General features: G+C 43.2%; 1 protein-coding gene across 1 annotated transcript; it reads right to left on the reverse strand.

Moving 5' to 3' along the window:
- Positions 1-835: 835 nt before the first annotated feature.
- Positions 836-18,301, reverse strand: LOC118384500 (integrin beta-3-like). The gene is made up of 15 exons (XM_052518688.1): positions 18,081-18,301; positions 15,994-16,079; positions 15,467-15,671; positions 15,095-15,347; positions 14,700-14,862; positions 14,239-14,400; positions 14,051-14,146; positions 13,863-13,952; positions 12,874-13,008; positions 12,308-12,737; positions 5,431-5,653; positions 5,150-5,250; positions 2,746-2,862; positions 2,006-2,172; positions 836-1,862 (listed from the first exon to the last, which is right to left on the reverse strand). The coding sequence occupies exons 1-15, from the start codon at positions 18,145-18,147 to the stop codon at positions 1,794-1,796; spliced, it is 2,364 nt and encodes a 787-aa protein (XP_052374648.1). The 5' UTR covers positions 18,148-18,301; the 3' UTR covers positions 836-1,793.
- Between the last annotated feature and the right edge of the window lie 413 nt (positions 18,302-18,714).

Below are 18,714 nucleotides of genomic sequence, written 5' to 3' on the forward strand. Positions count from 1 at the left end.
CTGTACATTTACTAGGCCTGCTGGTTACACATGTAATGGGGAATTTATCAAAATTAGCAAAGGGCAAGCAATTCACACAATGAAACAATGAATGTGCAAGAATTGGCAGGTGACAGTGGAGCACGTTCTGGAGAGAGCATGCATTCCCATCTTCTTGTCTCAACATTTTAAATTATAGTCGAGACACATTATCTCCACACATTTGAAATGCTTTTTTACCAACAGCTGCAACTCAATAATAAGCTAGGCCTATTGCCACACGCACTGCCGTCTTCTGAAATAGGCATATGCACTTGTGATTTGAAACAATCCACAACTATAAACAATCCACACACAAATAAAAAGCTAATGATCCTCTATAGCTAAGTCAAGCTCTCTGGTAAACTTTTTAGAATAATTTTATTTAGACAGGGGTGATTATACACTTTTGGCAAAACACCAATGTGCTTAATGGGTTAGTGAGCATCTTAGCAGTGCACTGTGCACCTGCCAACTTAACTTTTTAATTTGCAAGTGGCTGAAACCAGAGATGTGTATATAATGACGAGATGCTCATGTTACGGGTGGGTGAAGCGGCAACGAAGCACTGAGCAGCAGCGGAGTTGACAGCATCTTGGTTAAAAAAAAATATCCTGCACATGTGCATAAATCTCCGTATCTTTCTCCATGGCAAATCGGGTTTGTACTGGTTTGCACAATGTGTTGTTGATACTCATTCAATTACAAACATAATGTTATATATATAAAAGGAAAACACAAAAGCAGATCATTTTTTCTCAAATATATTTTAGCAGAGTGAAATTGCTAAAAAAAAGAAGACAGAAAAATGGATGAGTGATTTCTATTTTTTTTATCAACATAGTAAAACCAATCAAAAGCCACTCATTCCCAAGACACATTAAATGTAACATTTACATATGTTATGCAATAAAGCAAATGACAGAACAACCAATGTCCCAGAAATGCTTTCTTTTATATAAAGAAAAAGTGATTTATAAAAGGGACCACAAACTTCTTCTGTTTGTCTAGCCACATTCTAACAACTGTCAAACTTGGCTACAAACAGTTCATTGTTGTCCATCACTCCCAAGTTTGATACCAAAGCACAAATGCATACTGTACTGTACACATGCTAGAGCAGATTGCCATAGCTGTTCATTAGTGACCATTAACATACAACATACATTGGGCACCATTAACTAAAACTCATGATATCCCATGTGGCTGTTTATTACAGGTATTGGACTTTACTTTTATGTAATACAGTGTGAATACCTGAGTTCAGTGTCATAACACAAGTAAACCGTGGCAGTAGTAGTAAGCAGCTGGGCTCCATAATAATATACTACAACCAGGTTGTTTGTAAAAGAGGCCTGTGGACAAGTGTGCTGTGGTGTGTGCAGTGCAATTTCATAAACCAAATTTGAAACAATAACAGAGCATAACAATCTTTCTCTCCAAAGGTAGGTTTGGGGTCGCTGAACCATACTAGTTCTTATTACGGGAATGACGTCACACCTCGTGGGTGAAATCGGGGTCCTGGAGGCCTTGCCATAATTTGGACTGACATTGAAATGTTGGATAAGGCAGTATTAATTATTTGTTTTTTACATGATATGTACAATACCATCACTACAATACAATGTCAACAAATGTATTTCATTGACATTAGAGTCAGCACACTTCATCACATGACAGTGGAGAGGTTCCACTTCACCAACCCCCTCTGTGTCACTACATTGCATCTCTCATAGACCCCTGAGTTTTGCTGATTGTGATTGGACAAGAGTCCCTCAAGAGTTCCCACGGTAGGTCACATTGGTGAAAGTGGTGGTGGCTCCTTTGTACAAGGGGTTGTTAGCCTGAAAATAATGGAAACAAATAGAGGACAAATATATCAAACATCCAATCAGACACATGTCATCTTGACATGGATAAATATTCTTGCCATTCATATTTTCTCCATCAGATGGCAGCCTTGTATTAAAAGCATAGTCGGACTCACCGTATCCCATTTGGCCTTAGCCCTCTCCTCCTCAAACTTGGCGAACTCTCGGCGATCATGAACGGTGACCAGCAGCTTCCAGATGAGCAGGCCAGCCAGACCCAGAAACAAGATGGCCCCCGCCACCGCCATGAGAACCACCAGGATATCAGGCCCTTTAGGGCAGTCTGAAAGAGAGAGAAGAACACAGGAGAAGAGAGGATTGAGCAGGGAAAAGAGATTGAGAGGGATGAAAAAGAGGTGGGGAGGGTTTGGGTGGATGATATTTGTGTCGGCAATAGGGGACTAGCGTTAATGCACCTCGCTCTGGCTTTGGAGTTGTTTTTGTTCCTCTTGGGTGCGTGTCAGAGGGGAGAAGACTACCAGGGGTGGCAGGGTTGAGTGCTATTATGAGCTTTAGAGAACCAGACTGCCCTCTCTGTACCTGCTCTACTCTAGTGGTGCCTGCCAGCCTCATAGATTTGTAAGATTTGTAAGTCGCTCTGGATAAGAGCGTCTGCTAAATGACTTAAATGTAATGTAAATGATAGATAAAGACTGACTTGGAACCAAGAAACACACTATTGGTAGTTAGGGAGAAAAATGGACTCCTCCTACAGCTCCCAGGCATCAGTAGTAATGCACATTATTTCTACACACATAACTATTCTCTAGAATACTAAAGGAATTCACTGTCATCCAGACCCTGTCAAACACACATATGAGCAGAGACCCATTCACACACCGATGGACACACTCACCAGGCTCCATGACATATAGGATGGACTTTCCACTGGCATCCTCATAGTACTGGAAGTGCTCTACACAGTCATTCTCATCCTTATAGGTGCAGTTCACAGCATTCTTCTCATAGAAGACTGGGATGAAAGAGAGGGTTATAGGGGGTTCGATCCAAGTGGAGGATAAGGAGCGAGAGAGAGACAAGATGAGGAGCTGGAGGTTAACAATATTTATTTTGCAGGCACGTAGTAAAATCTATGGACACACAACATTACATATATAGACGAACAAACACAATATAAACAGTCGTGTCCACAGGAATTAGTGGATAAGGAACCAGACATGAATAAACCAGTCCGTACCAAAACAGAACAGTCCTACTGCATATTGAGAAAGCTAATAGCAGCAGGGATGAAGGAGACTTTTGAGCTCTTCATTTTAAACCTAGGAGGCCTGTGTCTGCACTCTAAGGGAAGTATACAAAAATGCATCAAACATGGGATGCCAGGAGTCTCTCAAAATGGATGGCTCCTGGCGTATGATTCATGTCTGTTACTGGTGAGACATGTCAGATGATCCTGCTACCTGGTTTCACAATGTTACCCAGCATGTTCTGACTCTTTAGGTTAAGATGACCAAACCAGCAGATCATATTGAATGTTAAAATGGAATCAATGAATGATCATCAGCGTCATATCCACCCTGAAACTGCAGAGTTTTCTCAGGAAGAACAGGCTCTGATACTGTAGAGAAATTAGGGCCTCAATGTGGGTTGTTAGCACACAGTTTTGACATCACAAACCTGTAGTCTGGGGCTACAGTTGAAGTACATACATCTTAGCCAAATACATTTAACCTCAGTTTTTCACAATTCCTGACATATAATCCTAGTAAACATTTCATGTCTTAGGTCAGTTAGGATCACCACTTTATTTTAAGAATGTGAAATGTCAGAATAATAGTAGAGAGAATGATTTCAGCTTTTATTTCTTTCATCTCATTCCCAGTGGGTCAGAAGTTTACACACACTTAATTAGTGTTTGGTAGCATTGCCTTTAAATTGTTTAACTCGAGTCAAATGTTTTGCATAGTCTTCCACAAGCGTCCCACAATAAGTTGGGTGAATTTTGGCCCATTCCTCCTGATAGAGCTGGTGTAACTGAGTCAGGTTTGTAGGCCTCAATTCTATAGAATTGAGGTCAGGGCTTTGGGGCCAGCAATACCTTGAAATTGTTGTCCTTAAGCCATTTTTTCAAACTTTGGAAGTATGCTTGGGGTCATTGTCCATTTGGAAGACCCATTTGCGACCAAGCTTTAACTTCTTGACGGATGTCTTGAGATGTTGCTTCAATATATCCACAAAATATCCCTCCTCATGATGCCATCTATTTTGTGAAGTGCACCAGTTCCTCCTGCAGCAAAGCACCCCCACAACATGATGCTGCCACCCCCGTGCTTCACGTTTGGGATGGTGTTCTTCGGCTTGCAAGCCTCCCCCTTTTCCTCCAAACATAACGATGGTCATTATGGCCAAACAGTCCAATTTTTGTTTCCTCAGACCAGAGGACATTTCTCAAAAAACTACGATCTTTGTCCCCATGTGTAGTTGCAAACCGTTGTCTGACTTTTTTTATGGCGGTTTTGGAGCAGTGGCTTCTTCCTTGCTAAGCGTCCTTTCAGGTTATGTCAATATAGGACTCGTTTTACTGTGGATATAGATACTTTTGTACCTGTTTCCTCCATCATCTTTACATGGTCCTTTGCTGTTGTTCTGGGATTGAGTTGTACTTTTCGCACCAAAGTACGTTCATCTCTAGGAGACAGAACGCGTCTCCTTCCTGAGCAGTATGACGGCTGCATGGTCCCATGGTGTTTATACTTGGGTACCATTGTTTGTACAGATGAACGTGGTACCTTCAGGCGTTTGGAAATTGCTCCAAAGGATGAACCAGACTCGTGGAGGTATACATTTTTTAACTGACTTGCCGAGTTAAATAAAAAAATATGAAATGGGGTGGCAGGGTAGCCTAGTGGTTAGAGCATTGGACTAGTAACCGGAAGGTTGCAAGTTCAAACCCCTGAGCTGACAAGGTACAAATCTGTTGTTCTGCCCCTGAACAGGCAGTTAACCCACTGTTCCTAGGCTGTCATTGAAAATAAGAATTTGACTTGCCTAGTTAAATAAAGGTAAAATAAAATAAATGAATAAATAAAGGGGACATTGACAAATATTTCACATAGTCAGCTCAGTGATTCAAATCAGCAACCTTTCAGGTACTGGCCCAGCGCTCTTACCCGGTAGGCTACCTGCTGCTCATATGATGGAATATGTGAGAACATTAAGCACTATAAATAATGCAATCTGTTGTGTGGAGAGCATGTTGAACACATATTAATGGAGCATTGTTTATTAACAGTTCTTACCTAGTTCTTCCACCTTCTGAATTTCATCCCTGCAGATTCGGGCACAGCTTTTCTCCTCAAAGAGACGGCCTCTCTTGAAGTGCTTACATTCAACACATTCTCTGCAGATACAACACAATGTTAATGCATCATCATCATCATCATCATCACCACCAACTTCTTAATTGTAATCATCCTGCTTTTCCTCCTCTTCCTTATTGCATCACCATTTCATCATCATGTACTCATACAGTATCTGTGTGTAAGGCAGTTATACTGCCCCTTGTACAGTATTTACTCACTTCTTGATGCTGCAGGCATCAGGGCAGGTTGGACACCTCTCACAAGTGGCCCCGTAGGCCCCTGGCTGGGTGCACTCACAGGCCCCACACACACACTGGCCCCGGCCGCTGCACAGCAGGCCCATACTGGACATGCAGGTGTCTGTCCGGGTTGTGCAGTTACAGTTCTCCCCCATCCAGTCAGAGCCACACTTGCAGAAGCCACAGTCACATTTCCCATGGCCTGGCAGAGACACAGAGATTGAGGATGGGCCATTTTTGAATGGACATTTTATGTCTAACTTAGAGACACAAATAACGTATCTTTTGTACATTAGGTTGATATATCTCTTATACATCACGTTATCAGTACTGGACAAACCCATGAGTGCGATTACAACCCTGCCCTGGAATGTTTTGAATTTAAAAGCAATGTGTATGTGAGTGGTTTGTGTGTGTGTGTTTTTGACAGATCATATCTATACTGAACAACAATATAAACGCAACATGTAAAAAGTTTCATGAGCTGAAATAAAAGATCCCAGAAATGTTCCATACGCGCACAAAGCTTATTTCTCTCAAATGTTGTGCACAAATTTGTTAACATTCCTGTAAGTGAGTATTTCTCATTTTCCAAGATAATCAATCCACCTGACAGGTGTGGCATATCAAGAAGCTGATTAAACAGCATGATGATTACACAGGTGTACCTTGTGCTCGGGTCAATAAAAGACCACTCTAAAATGTGCAGTTTTTCACACAACACAATGCCACGGATATTTCAAGTTTTGAGGGAGCGTGCAATTGGCATGCTTACAATAGGAATGTCCAACAGAGGTGTTGCCAGATCATTTAACGTTCATTTCTCTACCATAAGCCGTCTCCAATGCCGTTTTAGAGAATTTGGCAGTACGTCCAGCCGCAGACTACGTGTATGACGTCGTGTGGGCGAGCGGTTTGCTGATGTCAACATTGTGAGGCCCATTGTGAGGCTCATTTTTTAAAAAAAAGTTATCTGTGACCAACAGCTGCATATCTGTATTCCCAGTCATGTGAAATCCATAGATTAGGGCCTAATGAATTCATTTCAATTGACTGATTTCCTCATATGAACTGTAACTCAGTCAAATCTTTGAAATTGTTGCATGCTGTGTTTCTATTTTTGTTCAGTATAATTGTCAGCAATTCTGCATGTGTTTGTCTATGTATCAATGAGTATTAATGAGTGCATTGAGAGCATGGCAGGCAGACACACGTGTGATGAGTCCATATTAAATCATAATTTCCAAGACATGAAGTCATCAATTCATGACCAGGCAGACAATGGCAGGAAGCAAACTGGTAATCCATCCCACTCTTCCCCTCCCAAAACTGGGACAATCCCTGGCTGTAATGACCACTCCCTGAAGCCTCCACAATATTTCTCAGCCCAGCCAGCAAAGTTGAGAAATGATTGTTTGATTGCCCTCGGACAGGCATACTAGAGCAACTGGCTGTTTCTCACAGGATGAAGGTTAATGCAACAGGGCTGGGCAATGAATGACGAAGAGCAGAGACAAACTGAGTCACTGTCTCAGAGCTCAGCTGGGTTAGAGTGACCGATGGAAACTAAACAGAGGTCTGTAAACTGTATAAACAGGCAATCAGAGACATCGGAATAGTTGTTTTTAGGTGAAACCACCTCCTTCAGCTGAATTCCCCAGTTCCCACGCCCTATCTGACTCTGTCATCACTATGAGATAAGTGTGTGTGTCCTGTCTGTCTGTCTGTCTGTCTGTCTGTCTGTCTGTCTGTCTGTCTGTCTGTCTGTCTGTCTGTCTGTCTGTCTGTCTGTCTGTCTGTCTCTCTGTCTGTCATGAAAGAGGCAGCTATAGTTATAAAAGGTTGATTTACTTTCTTTCAGGCACATAAGCTGTCTGAGTTGAGCTGGTTAATGTTTTACAGTATGTATCCCACAAACAGAGCATGAACTCAATTGAATGCTGTTGACACAATCAGTACATAGTAAAGAAAGTCCTGGTTTTCCTCTCTTAATAACGTTCTTGTGTTTGGCAAATGCTCCTTATACTTTACCTCATCCGTACACTGAGTTCATGCTTGTGCCTTGTTCTCTCTACTGTACTTGTTGTATGGTCGAGTCAGAGAAATTAGGAGTTTCCAGGGAGTGCATTCCAAATGGCACCCTATTCCCTACACAGTGCACTACTTTTGATTTGAGGCCTATGGGTCCTGGTCAAAAGTAGTGCACTATATAGGGAACAGGGTGCCATTTGGCATGCATTTCTAAATAATCTGCCTCAGTCTGAGACAGCACTCTAATCCTCCAATTTATCAAGTCGTAAACATGAACTACAGAGACACATAAACATGGAGTCCAGGAAGGAGGACAGAGAGAATGAGAGCGAAGAGGTGGAGGGAGTCATAGACATAGAGAGAGAGAGAGAACTGTAAACACAACAATGAGAGAATAATACAAAAAGAGAGGAGATGAGTGGGAGCATTGGTGATGGATGTGAACTTTAAAAGAGGGAGATAGAGGAGGAGGAGATAAGGATAGAAAGAGAGAGGGTAGCATGCCAGAGGAATGCTAACTTTCATGTTCTCTCTTGCCTGTTTGTGTGCCCTGTGGATGGGCTTGCTGACTCCTGCTCCACTGCCCTAGCTCCAGAGCAGAGGGAGAAATACACACCAACAGGGGGATGTGGGAGGGCCTGGGGTTAGGAGGACGGGGTGGGCCTTGGGGGAGACCCAGATTGAGCTGGAGCCCAGGGACTCTGATACTTTACTGTTGTTCACACAGTAATGACATCATGCCGACCACACTCCAGAGACACAGGCTGACAAAGTTGAGTCTCCTTCAGCGTGCTCCACCGGCTCTACTCACTAAATATGGAGTTCTGGACGGTTGCATTTCTGTGTCAATCATTCCAACCCTAGACGCTTCATAAAAGAGTAGAGCTCAATGACTAAAACCACAATCCCACAAATAACATCTTTTCCACTGACAAAACCATAGCTAATGCTGAGTTAAGACATAAATGACTGTTTTAACCAAATATGTCACATTCCCAAGTCCTGACTTCACCCTCACCACCATACATAGCATTTCACACATAGCACACACTGTAAAAAAGCCAATTGAACCAATTGCTTAATCGGCATTAATCTGTGAATTGAAGGAAAATAAATGTAGCTAATGTGTGACGTTTTTTTCATTCAACAGACTTTGCTCACATTGAGCTGAATGTATATATAAGTCATGTTGGCCTTTGGAGTAAAATTACAAATATGTTTGCTCAAAACTACACCCATCATTATCATATTTCCCAGCATGCTGGTTGATTTTCAGAATTGTTTGTTTCAATACCTGTGTTTTTGCATGTACATTGATTAGTTGATTAATCTTATGCTACACAAACATAAATAAAAAATAAAAAAATCCAAAACGAATCCAATCTGTTAGTAGTTGGACTTTTTACACCAGTTACCGTGGTGGCTGTTGCAGTTTATGATTTAGGTAGTTTCAATAACTTATTTCGCCTACCCTGTCAGTCATTCTCAATGCAGGTTGTGGGTGATTAAAAGTTCTAATTGTTGGATATCCTCACTCTGGGTGGATTCCAAAAGGAATTACACATCATAATGTGACTTGCAGGCTTGATGTGGCCTGTAAACCAGCAGTTTCAGACCACTGCCCCCAAAAGAAAGGCCTGATGATATACAGTACCACTAAAATTTTGGACACAGGGCCTCCCGGATGGCTCTGTCGCAGCTGGCCGCGACCGGGAGGTCCATGGGGCGATGCACAATTGGCCTAGCGTCGTCCGGGTTAGGGAGGGTTTGGCCGGTAGGGATATCCTTGTCTCATCGCGCACAAGCGACTCCTGTGGCGGGCCGGGTGCAGTGCACGCTCACCAGGTCGCTAGGTGTACGGTGCTTCCTCCGACACATTGGTGCGGCTGGCTTCCGGGTTGGATGCGCGCTGTGTTAAGAAGCAGTGCGGCTTTGTTGGGGTGTGTTTTGGAGGACGCATAGCTCTCGACCTTCGTCTCTCCCGAGCCCGTACGGGAGTTGTAGCGATGAGACAAGACAGTAACTACTAACAACTGGATACTATGAAATTGCGGAGAAAAAAGGTGTTTAAAAAAACAGTTTGGAGTCCATATTATGGCAAGAACAGCTCAAATAAGCAAAGAGAAATGACAGTCCATCATTACTTTAGGACATGAAGGTCAGTCAATACGGAACATTTCAAGAACTTTGAAAGTTTCTTCAAGTCGTAAAACCTATCAAGCGCTATGATGAAACTGGTTGTTTTAGGATTGTCATGAGGACAGCCACAGGAAAGGAAGACCCAAAGTTACCTCTGCTGCAGAGGGTAAGTTCATTAGTGTTACCAGCCTCAGAAATTGCTGTCCAAATCAATGCTTCACAGAGCTCAAGTAACAGACACATCTCAACATCAACTGTTCAGAAGAGACTGCGTGAATCAGACCTTCATGGTCGAATTGCTGCAAAGAAACTACTAGTAAAGGACATCAATAAGAAGAAGAGACTTGCTTGGGCCAATAAACACGAGCAATGGACATTAGACTGGTAGAAATCTGTCCTTTGGTCTGATGAGTCAAAATGTGAGATTTTTTATTCCAACCGCCTTCTCTTTGTGAGACGCAGAGTAGGCGAATGGATTATCTCCACACCGTGAAGCATGGAGGAGGATGTGATGGTGTGGGGGGTGCTTTGCTGGTGACACTGTGATTTATTTAGAATTCAAAGCACACTTAACCAGCCTGGCTACCACAGTATTCTGCGGTGATACCTCATCCCATCTGGTTTGAGCTTAGTGGAACTATCATTTGTTTTTCAACAGGACAAGGACCCAACACACCTCCAGGATGTGTAAGGTCTATTTGACCAAGAAGGAGAGTGATGGAGTGCTGCACCAGATGACCTGGACTCCACAATCACCCGACCTCAACCCAACTGAGATGGTTTGGGATGATTTGGATGGCAGAGTGAAGGAAAAGCAGCCAACAAGTGCTCAGCATATGTGGGAACTCCTTCAAGAATGTTGGAAAAGCATTCCAGGTGAAGCTGGTTGAGAGAATGTCAAGATTGTGCAAAGCTGTCATCAAGGAAAATGGAGACTTCTTTGAAGAATCTCAAATATAAATTATATTTTGATTTGTTTAACACTTTTTTGGTTACTATATAATTCCATGTGTTATTTCATAGTTTTGATGTCTTCACTATTATTCTACAATGTAGAAAATGGTAAAAAATCTAGAAAAACCCTTGAATGAGTAGGTGTGTCCAAACTTGTGACTGGCACTGTATGTAATATACTGTCATGAAGAGTTTCATTTTACACTGGGAAATATACAAATAAAGTAGAATAGAACGTATGTTGGTTCAGCAATATGCCCAAATATTGAGCAAATGCACAATCCTATTGCAGTTGGTTGCCTTACAATTGTACATTGTATCAACTTTAATGCTGTTTTGTTGAGCAAACTCACAATCCTATTGCAGCTTTACGTACGTTGAATAAATAAATACAATTCCGGTGCACATGATAGCACTCTTTTTCAGCCCAGGGGCCCTTTCTATGATGCCTTCCCAAAGGGCCAGACTGTTTGGGTTAAGAGATGCTGTCTCACGCGACTCAGACCCCACCCCCCTGCCTTCCCGTCTAAATCCATGTGGAGGCATGCTATGAGGAGAGAGAGGGATGAGGAAAAGTCTGGACAACGTGAAAACAATTGAAGCGGTTGACCATGGGAACATCCTCATTCCTAGAACGACAGACTCAGGGCCACACTGGGAACTAATGGGAACCATCTATTTCACGACAAAGGATGTCTTCTAGAGGGACTCAAACAGTGTATTTTCAGTTTAAAAAAAAGACTATGACAGACTGCGTAGCTCTTTCCCCCGGAAACATCAAAAGTTACAGACATAACTTCTCTACGGGTATCCAGTGCCTGTCATTCTTTCAGTGAGTACAACAGCGACTGGCGATCGGACCTTAACCTCTGTTACCATAAGCAAAGTCCTGGTTGTCTAATAAAGCTCAGTCCATCCCTAAGGGAGCGGTTGTGGTTAAAGCACAGAGTTATAGCCAACACACATATAAATGTAGCAACAGCACGGTGACTCATCTGCTATGCAGCCACATTGAATTATCCAATGACGGGACCTATTAAAATGTTGTTACTTTGATTGAGCAACGTGTGCGCTGTGCAGGCGTGCAGTAGGGAGAGATGATCAGGGATGACATCTCATACTTCATTCCCAAGAGTGGTTAGAAGATTGATGGAATCAGTGAGCTCCATGAGCTTGTTTACGCCGCTAAAATGATCATGGAAGAAGACGTGGTTTTGATTTTAATCATCTGAATAACTTCTTGTGGATTTGATGGAACAAACAAGAAAATAGAAAACGCATCGTTTTTTTTTTGGTTTGTGTTATCCTTTACCAGATCTAATGTTTATATTCTCCGACATTAAGTTCACATTTCCACAAACTTCAAAGTGTTTCCTTTCAAATGGTATCAAGAACATGCATGTCCTGAGCTACAGGCAGTTAGATTGGGGTATGTCATTTTAGGCGAACATTGAAAAAAGGGTCCCTTCCTTAACAGTAGAGAGAGAGAGAGAGGTCTGGGTAAAGGTCAACTGAGGCATTGTGGACATGTTCTAAGGAAATGGACATCTCCTTTTTCCTGCTAAAACCATAAGCCTGCCAAAACCCCTAACCCTAAACCAAACAGAGAGAATAAATGTTACAAAAACAACTTGTCGACTTGTGTTGCTGAGTAAAGCAGAAAAGAACATGTCGTAAAAGAAACCAACATGGCTTCTCCTTGACAGACACAACAGTGTATCTATCCACTCACCTGAGCAGATCTCTCCTTTGAAGCGCAGGCAGTTGAAGTCGTCACACTCGCAGTACTTGCCCCACACCTTTCCAAAGCCACTAGTGTGGCAGGAGCACTGGCCACACACACAGTTGCCCCTCCCACTGCAGATGGCGTCTTCAGCTTTGGGGCTGCAGTTGCCCTGGTCTGAAGGCCTGTAGTCCCCGTCGGCACACTCACAGCGGTCTCCCAGGCGCCCCGGGTGACACTGGCACACACCACACTCGTAGGTCCCATTTCCCTGGTTACAGAGAGGGCTCTCGGGCTGGGCTGTGGCCTCACAGTCACACCCGCAGGCGAAGTGGACCGTAACCTCCAGGGCGTCCTTGAAGCCCACAGGTTTAATGGTGAAGGTACGGTTCTTCTCCTTAGGGCAGCCGTGTAACCTGGCCTCCACACTGAACGACACCTGGGGGGAAAGGTGTGTGTGATACAGCAGGTTACATTTGAACTGTGCAGTAAGAACAGAGCATTAATTCCTATACCTAAGATCTGACACTAGGCCACCATTTATCATCCAGATGGTGAGTGGTACAGGTACTGACTGTGTCTCCGATCTTAAGTCCGGAGCAGGACTTGAGTCCCTGGATGAGCTCTCCGTTGAGGCAGGTGGCATTGAAGGACAGAGCCAGCTCCTCTGGAACACCCAGCAACTCCAGCTCCACCTTGGAACGGATCCTCTACTCCACAGGTCAAGGGTCAATGGGCAGAGGTCAGAGGACAGAATGAACTCAATCAGAAACATAAACGATTCAGAAAACCTCTACTCTTAGTCTCTGTGGAAATGGATACAGTGGGTATATACAGTGTTCTATCTGTCACACATTGGCTCGTGGGAAGTCAAATAGACTGTTTGAGAAATAAAGGGGAGCTGAACTCACTCCTTTAGCCTCGCTTTTCTACATCCTCATTAAGAAATGCTAGAAGCAATGAGAGTTTGAAGTGGGAGCTGTATGTTTGCTAATGTTGTGCGTTCTCTTTGAAATATCTCAAACAGCCAATATACGAGACGAATGACTTCGCAACCGCATGACACAGCATGACGAGCTCAAAGCAGTTCCTGCTTTCTAGAGGATCAGTGTTTTTTTCTATGACCGTTGTGTTCATGATGTTAACGTTAGCTCCTGTTCTTTCAACATTAACATTGGCTACGATGTCTATGTTCTGTTGTGCCATGGGTAAACATGTCCGAGGCGCTGCATGTTAATGGCTAGTCCTGTTGTCTGTAAATGGCGGGGCTGTATGTTAATGGATAGTCCTGTTGTCTGTAAATGGCGGGGCTGTATGTTAATGGATAGTCCTGTTGTCTGTAAGTGGCCGGGCTGTATGTTAATGGATAGTCCTGTTGTCTGTAAATGGCCGGGCTGTATGTTGATTCTGCTGCTATGACTGGATAGAGTGCCTTCGGCGCAGCTGTTTCTCAGTGCAAGACAATTCTCCCTAGGTGTTACCAACTCATGTTAATGCTAAAGTAGGCATGACTGGGCATGATACAAATCAAAACCCAACTCTCATATATACGGCTGTCTCTTACCTCGTAAGCATCCAGGATGAGTTGTATCACATTCCCAGAGTCATCCGACAGTGTTCCAACTGTGGTGCCAGGAATGAGCTGGCTGTAGTTCTGAGGAAAGAGGGTCCAAGGGGACATAAGAGGTAAGGTACCATATCCCTCTACACCTAGCAACCACGGTGACCCTGATAACAGTCAGGTGTACTCACCTGGTAGAGGGGCACCACATTGTTGGTCACAGCGAAAATGAGGTTGATGTTGTTCTCAGACATCTTCTCTGTGATCAGAGCCAGAGAGGGGTAGTCCTGAAGGAGAAGACCGTCGTTATCATTACGTTTCTCTTGTGATAACAGACGAATAGAACTCTGACACAGACTCCCTGACACACACCACTCACCAGGGTTGACGACTTGTCATAGTTGTTGTCTCTGTCGATGTGACACTGTCCATCGTTGGGCTGCACTAGACCAGCCAGCCGGCCGTCCAGGGCTATGTGTGTCGTAGCGTCGGTAGTGAACACCAACAGGTGGGAGGCATCCCCACGCCAGCCTATCTTGTCCTAGTGACAGACGGAGGGAGAGAAGAGGGAAAGAAGAGGAGAGGGGAGAAACGGTATGTATTCAAGTTTGTGTGCTGTTTCTAAACCACTGATTGTGTGTGTGTGTGTGTGTGTGTGTGTGTGTGTGTGTGTGTGTGTGTGTGTGTGTGTGTGTGTGCCTGTATGTCTCTAGGTGTGTGTGTACATGCGTGTGTGTGTGTGTGTGTGTGTGTGTGTGTGTGTGTGTGTGTGTGTGTGTGTGTGTGTGCCTGTATGTCTCTAGGTGTGTGCTTACATGCGTGTGTGTGTGTGTGTATCACCTTGCACACCACTGCCTGTATGACCGCGTCGAAGCCTCCCTCTGGAGAGTCTCTGTTACGAGACACCTGCTGCTTCGCCACCTCCTCGGTGAAGCGCTCCACCTGCTTGGTCAGAGACAGCACGTGCTTGTAGCCAAACTGAGGCAGGCACCGCGTCTGGATCCTACACATCACACCCCGTGCCATACCGAAAACAGGCAAATTGACAAAAAGGTGGAGAAAGAAATACATTGCTGTTAGACGCAATTTGACAGCTATTAACAAAGCCAAATCCTCAGGGAATTTGAGCTTCAACACAGAATATCAACCTTATCAAATCTTCCCCTCTGCAAAAGCTCATCCTCTTCTCCCTCCCTCCTCCTCCACCTCTCTGTCCACTCCACCCCCCCACTCACCCATGGCAAGGGTTACTGACAGCTTCCTCAGGGTAGGTGTACATATATGGGGACAGGGGCTTGTCCACAAAGGCCCCAAAGCCCATACGCAGGTTGCTGGTGGTGCGGCCCATGGCTGCAGCCAGCTGGTTGCCCAGGGAGCGCAGGCGGGCCAAGTCGTCCTTCATGGAGTAGGAGAGGTCCATCAGATAGTACAGGTCAACTGGGTAGTCCTCCACCTGCTTCACTGTCACTGTGAAACGCCTGGCATCATCTGAGGAGAGAGCGAGAGCGAGAGTATATAACAATTCCTCTGTTCAATGTACTTTAGACAAGTGGTGAACCTGGTGTACAGTATGTGGGTGGTTGCATGTAAGCCTGTGTTAAGAGTACCTGGTCTCAGAGTGAGGCGGAGTTTCTGGGGTCTGATCTGGGTGACGTCGTCAGCCGCCCCCGACGCCTTGTCACTGAGGGGCGTGTCTTTCTGCACGCTGAGGGTACTGAAGGGGAACTCTAGCTCCTCCTTCGTACAACCCCCATCCAACAGGTTCTGCTTCAGATCACAACGGGACACACTGGAGCCCCCTTGGCCAAACTCCTGAACCCAGGAAAACAACAACACACACTGGTAAGAGCAACACTTCCCAATGAGACAACCAGTAAAGGGACAGTGATCGATTTAAAAAGAACATCTAAATGCAATACAATGGAAGGGGGGCTCAGTGGATGAATACAGTATTTGGACAGTGACACATTTTTACGCCGTTTTGGCTCTGTACTCCAGAACTATGGACTTGAAATTATGCAATGACTATGATGTTAAAGTGCTTTAATTTGAGGTTATGTTCACCCATATAGAATGAACCGTTTAGAAATGACAGCACTTTTTTGTACATAGTCCCCCCAGAGGATATACTCACTTCCTTAAAGCACCAAGCACAGCTAGGGTGGATAGCCAAACACTGTCTGCAGGTGCTCACCCCTCGAGATGTGCAGATGTTTGAGCCTGAAGTACACACCAACATAAACATGGGTGAATAGGTAGGGGGTCCAGCAGTGGGAATCAAATAAGCCATATATGGACACTTGAAATGAATCATATAGCCTATTTGCTGTATGGACACTTGAAATGAATCATATAGCCTATTTGCTGTATGGACACTTGAAAGGAATCATATAGCCTATTTGCTGTATGGACACTTGAAAGGAATCATATAGCCTATTTGCTGTATGGACACTTGAAAGGAATCATATAGCCTATTTGCTGTATGGACACTTGAAAGGAATCATATAGCCTATTTGCTGTATGGACACTTGAAAGGAATCATATAGCCTATTTGCTGTATGGACACTTGAAAGGAATCATATAGCCTATTTGCTGTATGGACACTTGAAAGGAATCATATAGCCTATTTGCTGTATGGACACTTGAAAGGAATCATATAGCCTATTTGCTGTATGGACACTTGAAAGGAATCATATAGCCTATTTGCTGTATGGACACTTGAAAGGAATCATATAGCCTATTTGCTGTATGGACACTTGAAAGGAATCATATAGCCTATTTGCTGTATGGACACTTGAAAGGAATCATATAGCCTATTTGCTGTATGGACACTTGAAAGGAATCATATAGCCTATTTGCTGTATGGACACTTGAAAGGAATCATATAGCCTATTTGCTGTATGGACACTTGAAAGGAATCATATAGCCTATTTGCTGTATGGATGGACACTTGAAAGGAATCATATAGCCTATTTGCTGTATGGACACTTGAAAGGAATCATATAGCCTATTTGCTGTATGGACACTTGAAAGGAATCATATAGCCTATTTGCTGTATGGACACTTGAAAGGAATCATATAGCCTATTTGCTGTATGGACACTTGAAAGGAATCATATAGCCTATTTGCTGTATGGACACTTGAAAGGAATCATATAGCCTATTTGCTGTATGGACACTTTTAGATTGATTCTTTATTAGCTTTGAGTGTTTTTGACAATGTTATTCCACTTGCAGTCTTGCCAAGTAATTGTCTCTCATGACAGTTTCTCCACACTGACTCTGCATTTAAACTACAATTCTTCTTCTTTTCTCACTACTTTAGTCGTTAGTTGGGCCACAGACGGTTCCGTTTCCCTACCACACACTCTCTTTTCTCTCTCGGCGGGTCCCTCCTCCTCTGCTTCCTCTCTGGCCCGGGCTCTACTTCTCTCCTCCCCTGTTACAACATACTGCTTCCTACCCAAGCCTGTCCTGTCACGCACATTGTTCTGTAAAACAGCTGTTATGCAGGCAATTCGATGGTAGAGGAAGAGGCACACACTGCAGGAATTTCCATCAAAGTATGACGCTAAAACGTGTCATGTTGACGCTGCTCAATAAGTCGCGGATGTGACACATTATGTCTTGCAACAGATAGTTAAAACCTGATTGCAGTCATATCAATTGAAAATGCTATTTCATTAAAAAAAATTAAATGCAATGAGATGTGTACGCTTTGTCTATTAGACGTATTGAGGTTTAATTATGTGTTAGATTTCTTTTATAATCATTATTATAATTATAATTATTATGATTAGGCTATTCGCTATTGTGCATGTTGAAGTGATTGCTTGTCTATATAGCACTGTTACTATAAAAACATGAGGCCAAAACAAATACTATGTGAAATGCAAAGGTGTGGCCTGTACAAATATGAGCGCACTCTGGCACAACGTTTCGCGAATTAGCGCTCCCTTTTAAGGACTCAACATGCCCAATGTTCCATTCCAGTAGCGCAAAACAGTGCCATACAGTTTATTGTTTTAACAAATAAAATCGTCAAAAACTATAGTTTTGTGAGTTTTCCTGGAACTTAAAACGTATTACTTATTAAAAACATACGATATAACAAAATAGAATATTCAGCCGGCATACCCACCCTAGAATAGAACACGTCTTATATAATGACAGAAGATTTTTTTTTACATAAAAATTATAGGATGACAAAGAAAATACTTACCAAGAACTTCAGAAGAAGCTAATAATAAACCAGAAAATATCCATAGTCGGTCAAAAAAAGTTCCCATGTTGGAGAGACGGGTTAGGACTGACTGCTCGACTTTCTCTGCCTGTTCCACCTCTGCAGTAGTATTAGTAGTATTAGTAGCCTGCTCTCAAACCAGTGGACCACCAATTAGAATGCTTTTCCTCATTCTTGCAAAATGCAATGCTGATTATGATTCAGAGAGGCTCTGACATACACGTTTAGGCTACTTTATAGAAACGTAACTGTACGACATAATATATAGACTAGAGTATGGATGTGCATTATATTTAAGAATACGCCGTTGGCCTATTCTCCACATGTCAATGGCACAGATGTGTCAGTCGCTATAATGGTAGCAAGCGTCTGTGTGATTCAAGACATTCAAATTGCCTGCTAATCTTTTGAAGTCTATTCGACAATATCCCCCCCCCCCCCAAAAAAAAAAACATAAATAAATGAATGAGTACATTTATTTATAAACTAAACAAATGTATGAATAAAAATAAAAGACACAAGAAATAGAACAAGTTATTGATATAAAACATATTGCCAAAAACAATAAATTGTTATAACAATGCAGAGAAAAGTGTTTGTAAACATTGTTGTT

Source organism: Oncorhynchus keta, chromosome 5 (genome assembly GCF_023373465.1).
Source record: "Oncorhynchus keta strain PuntledgeMale-10-30-2019 chromosome 5, Oket_V2, whole genome shotgun sequence".
In the NCBI taxonomy this organism is placed as follows: Eukaryota; Metazoa; Chordata; class Actinopteri; order Salmoniformes; family Salmonidae; genus Oncorhynchus; species Oncorhynchus keta.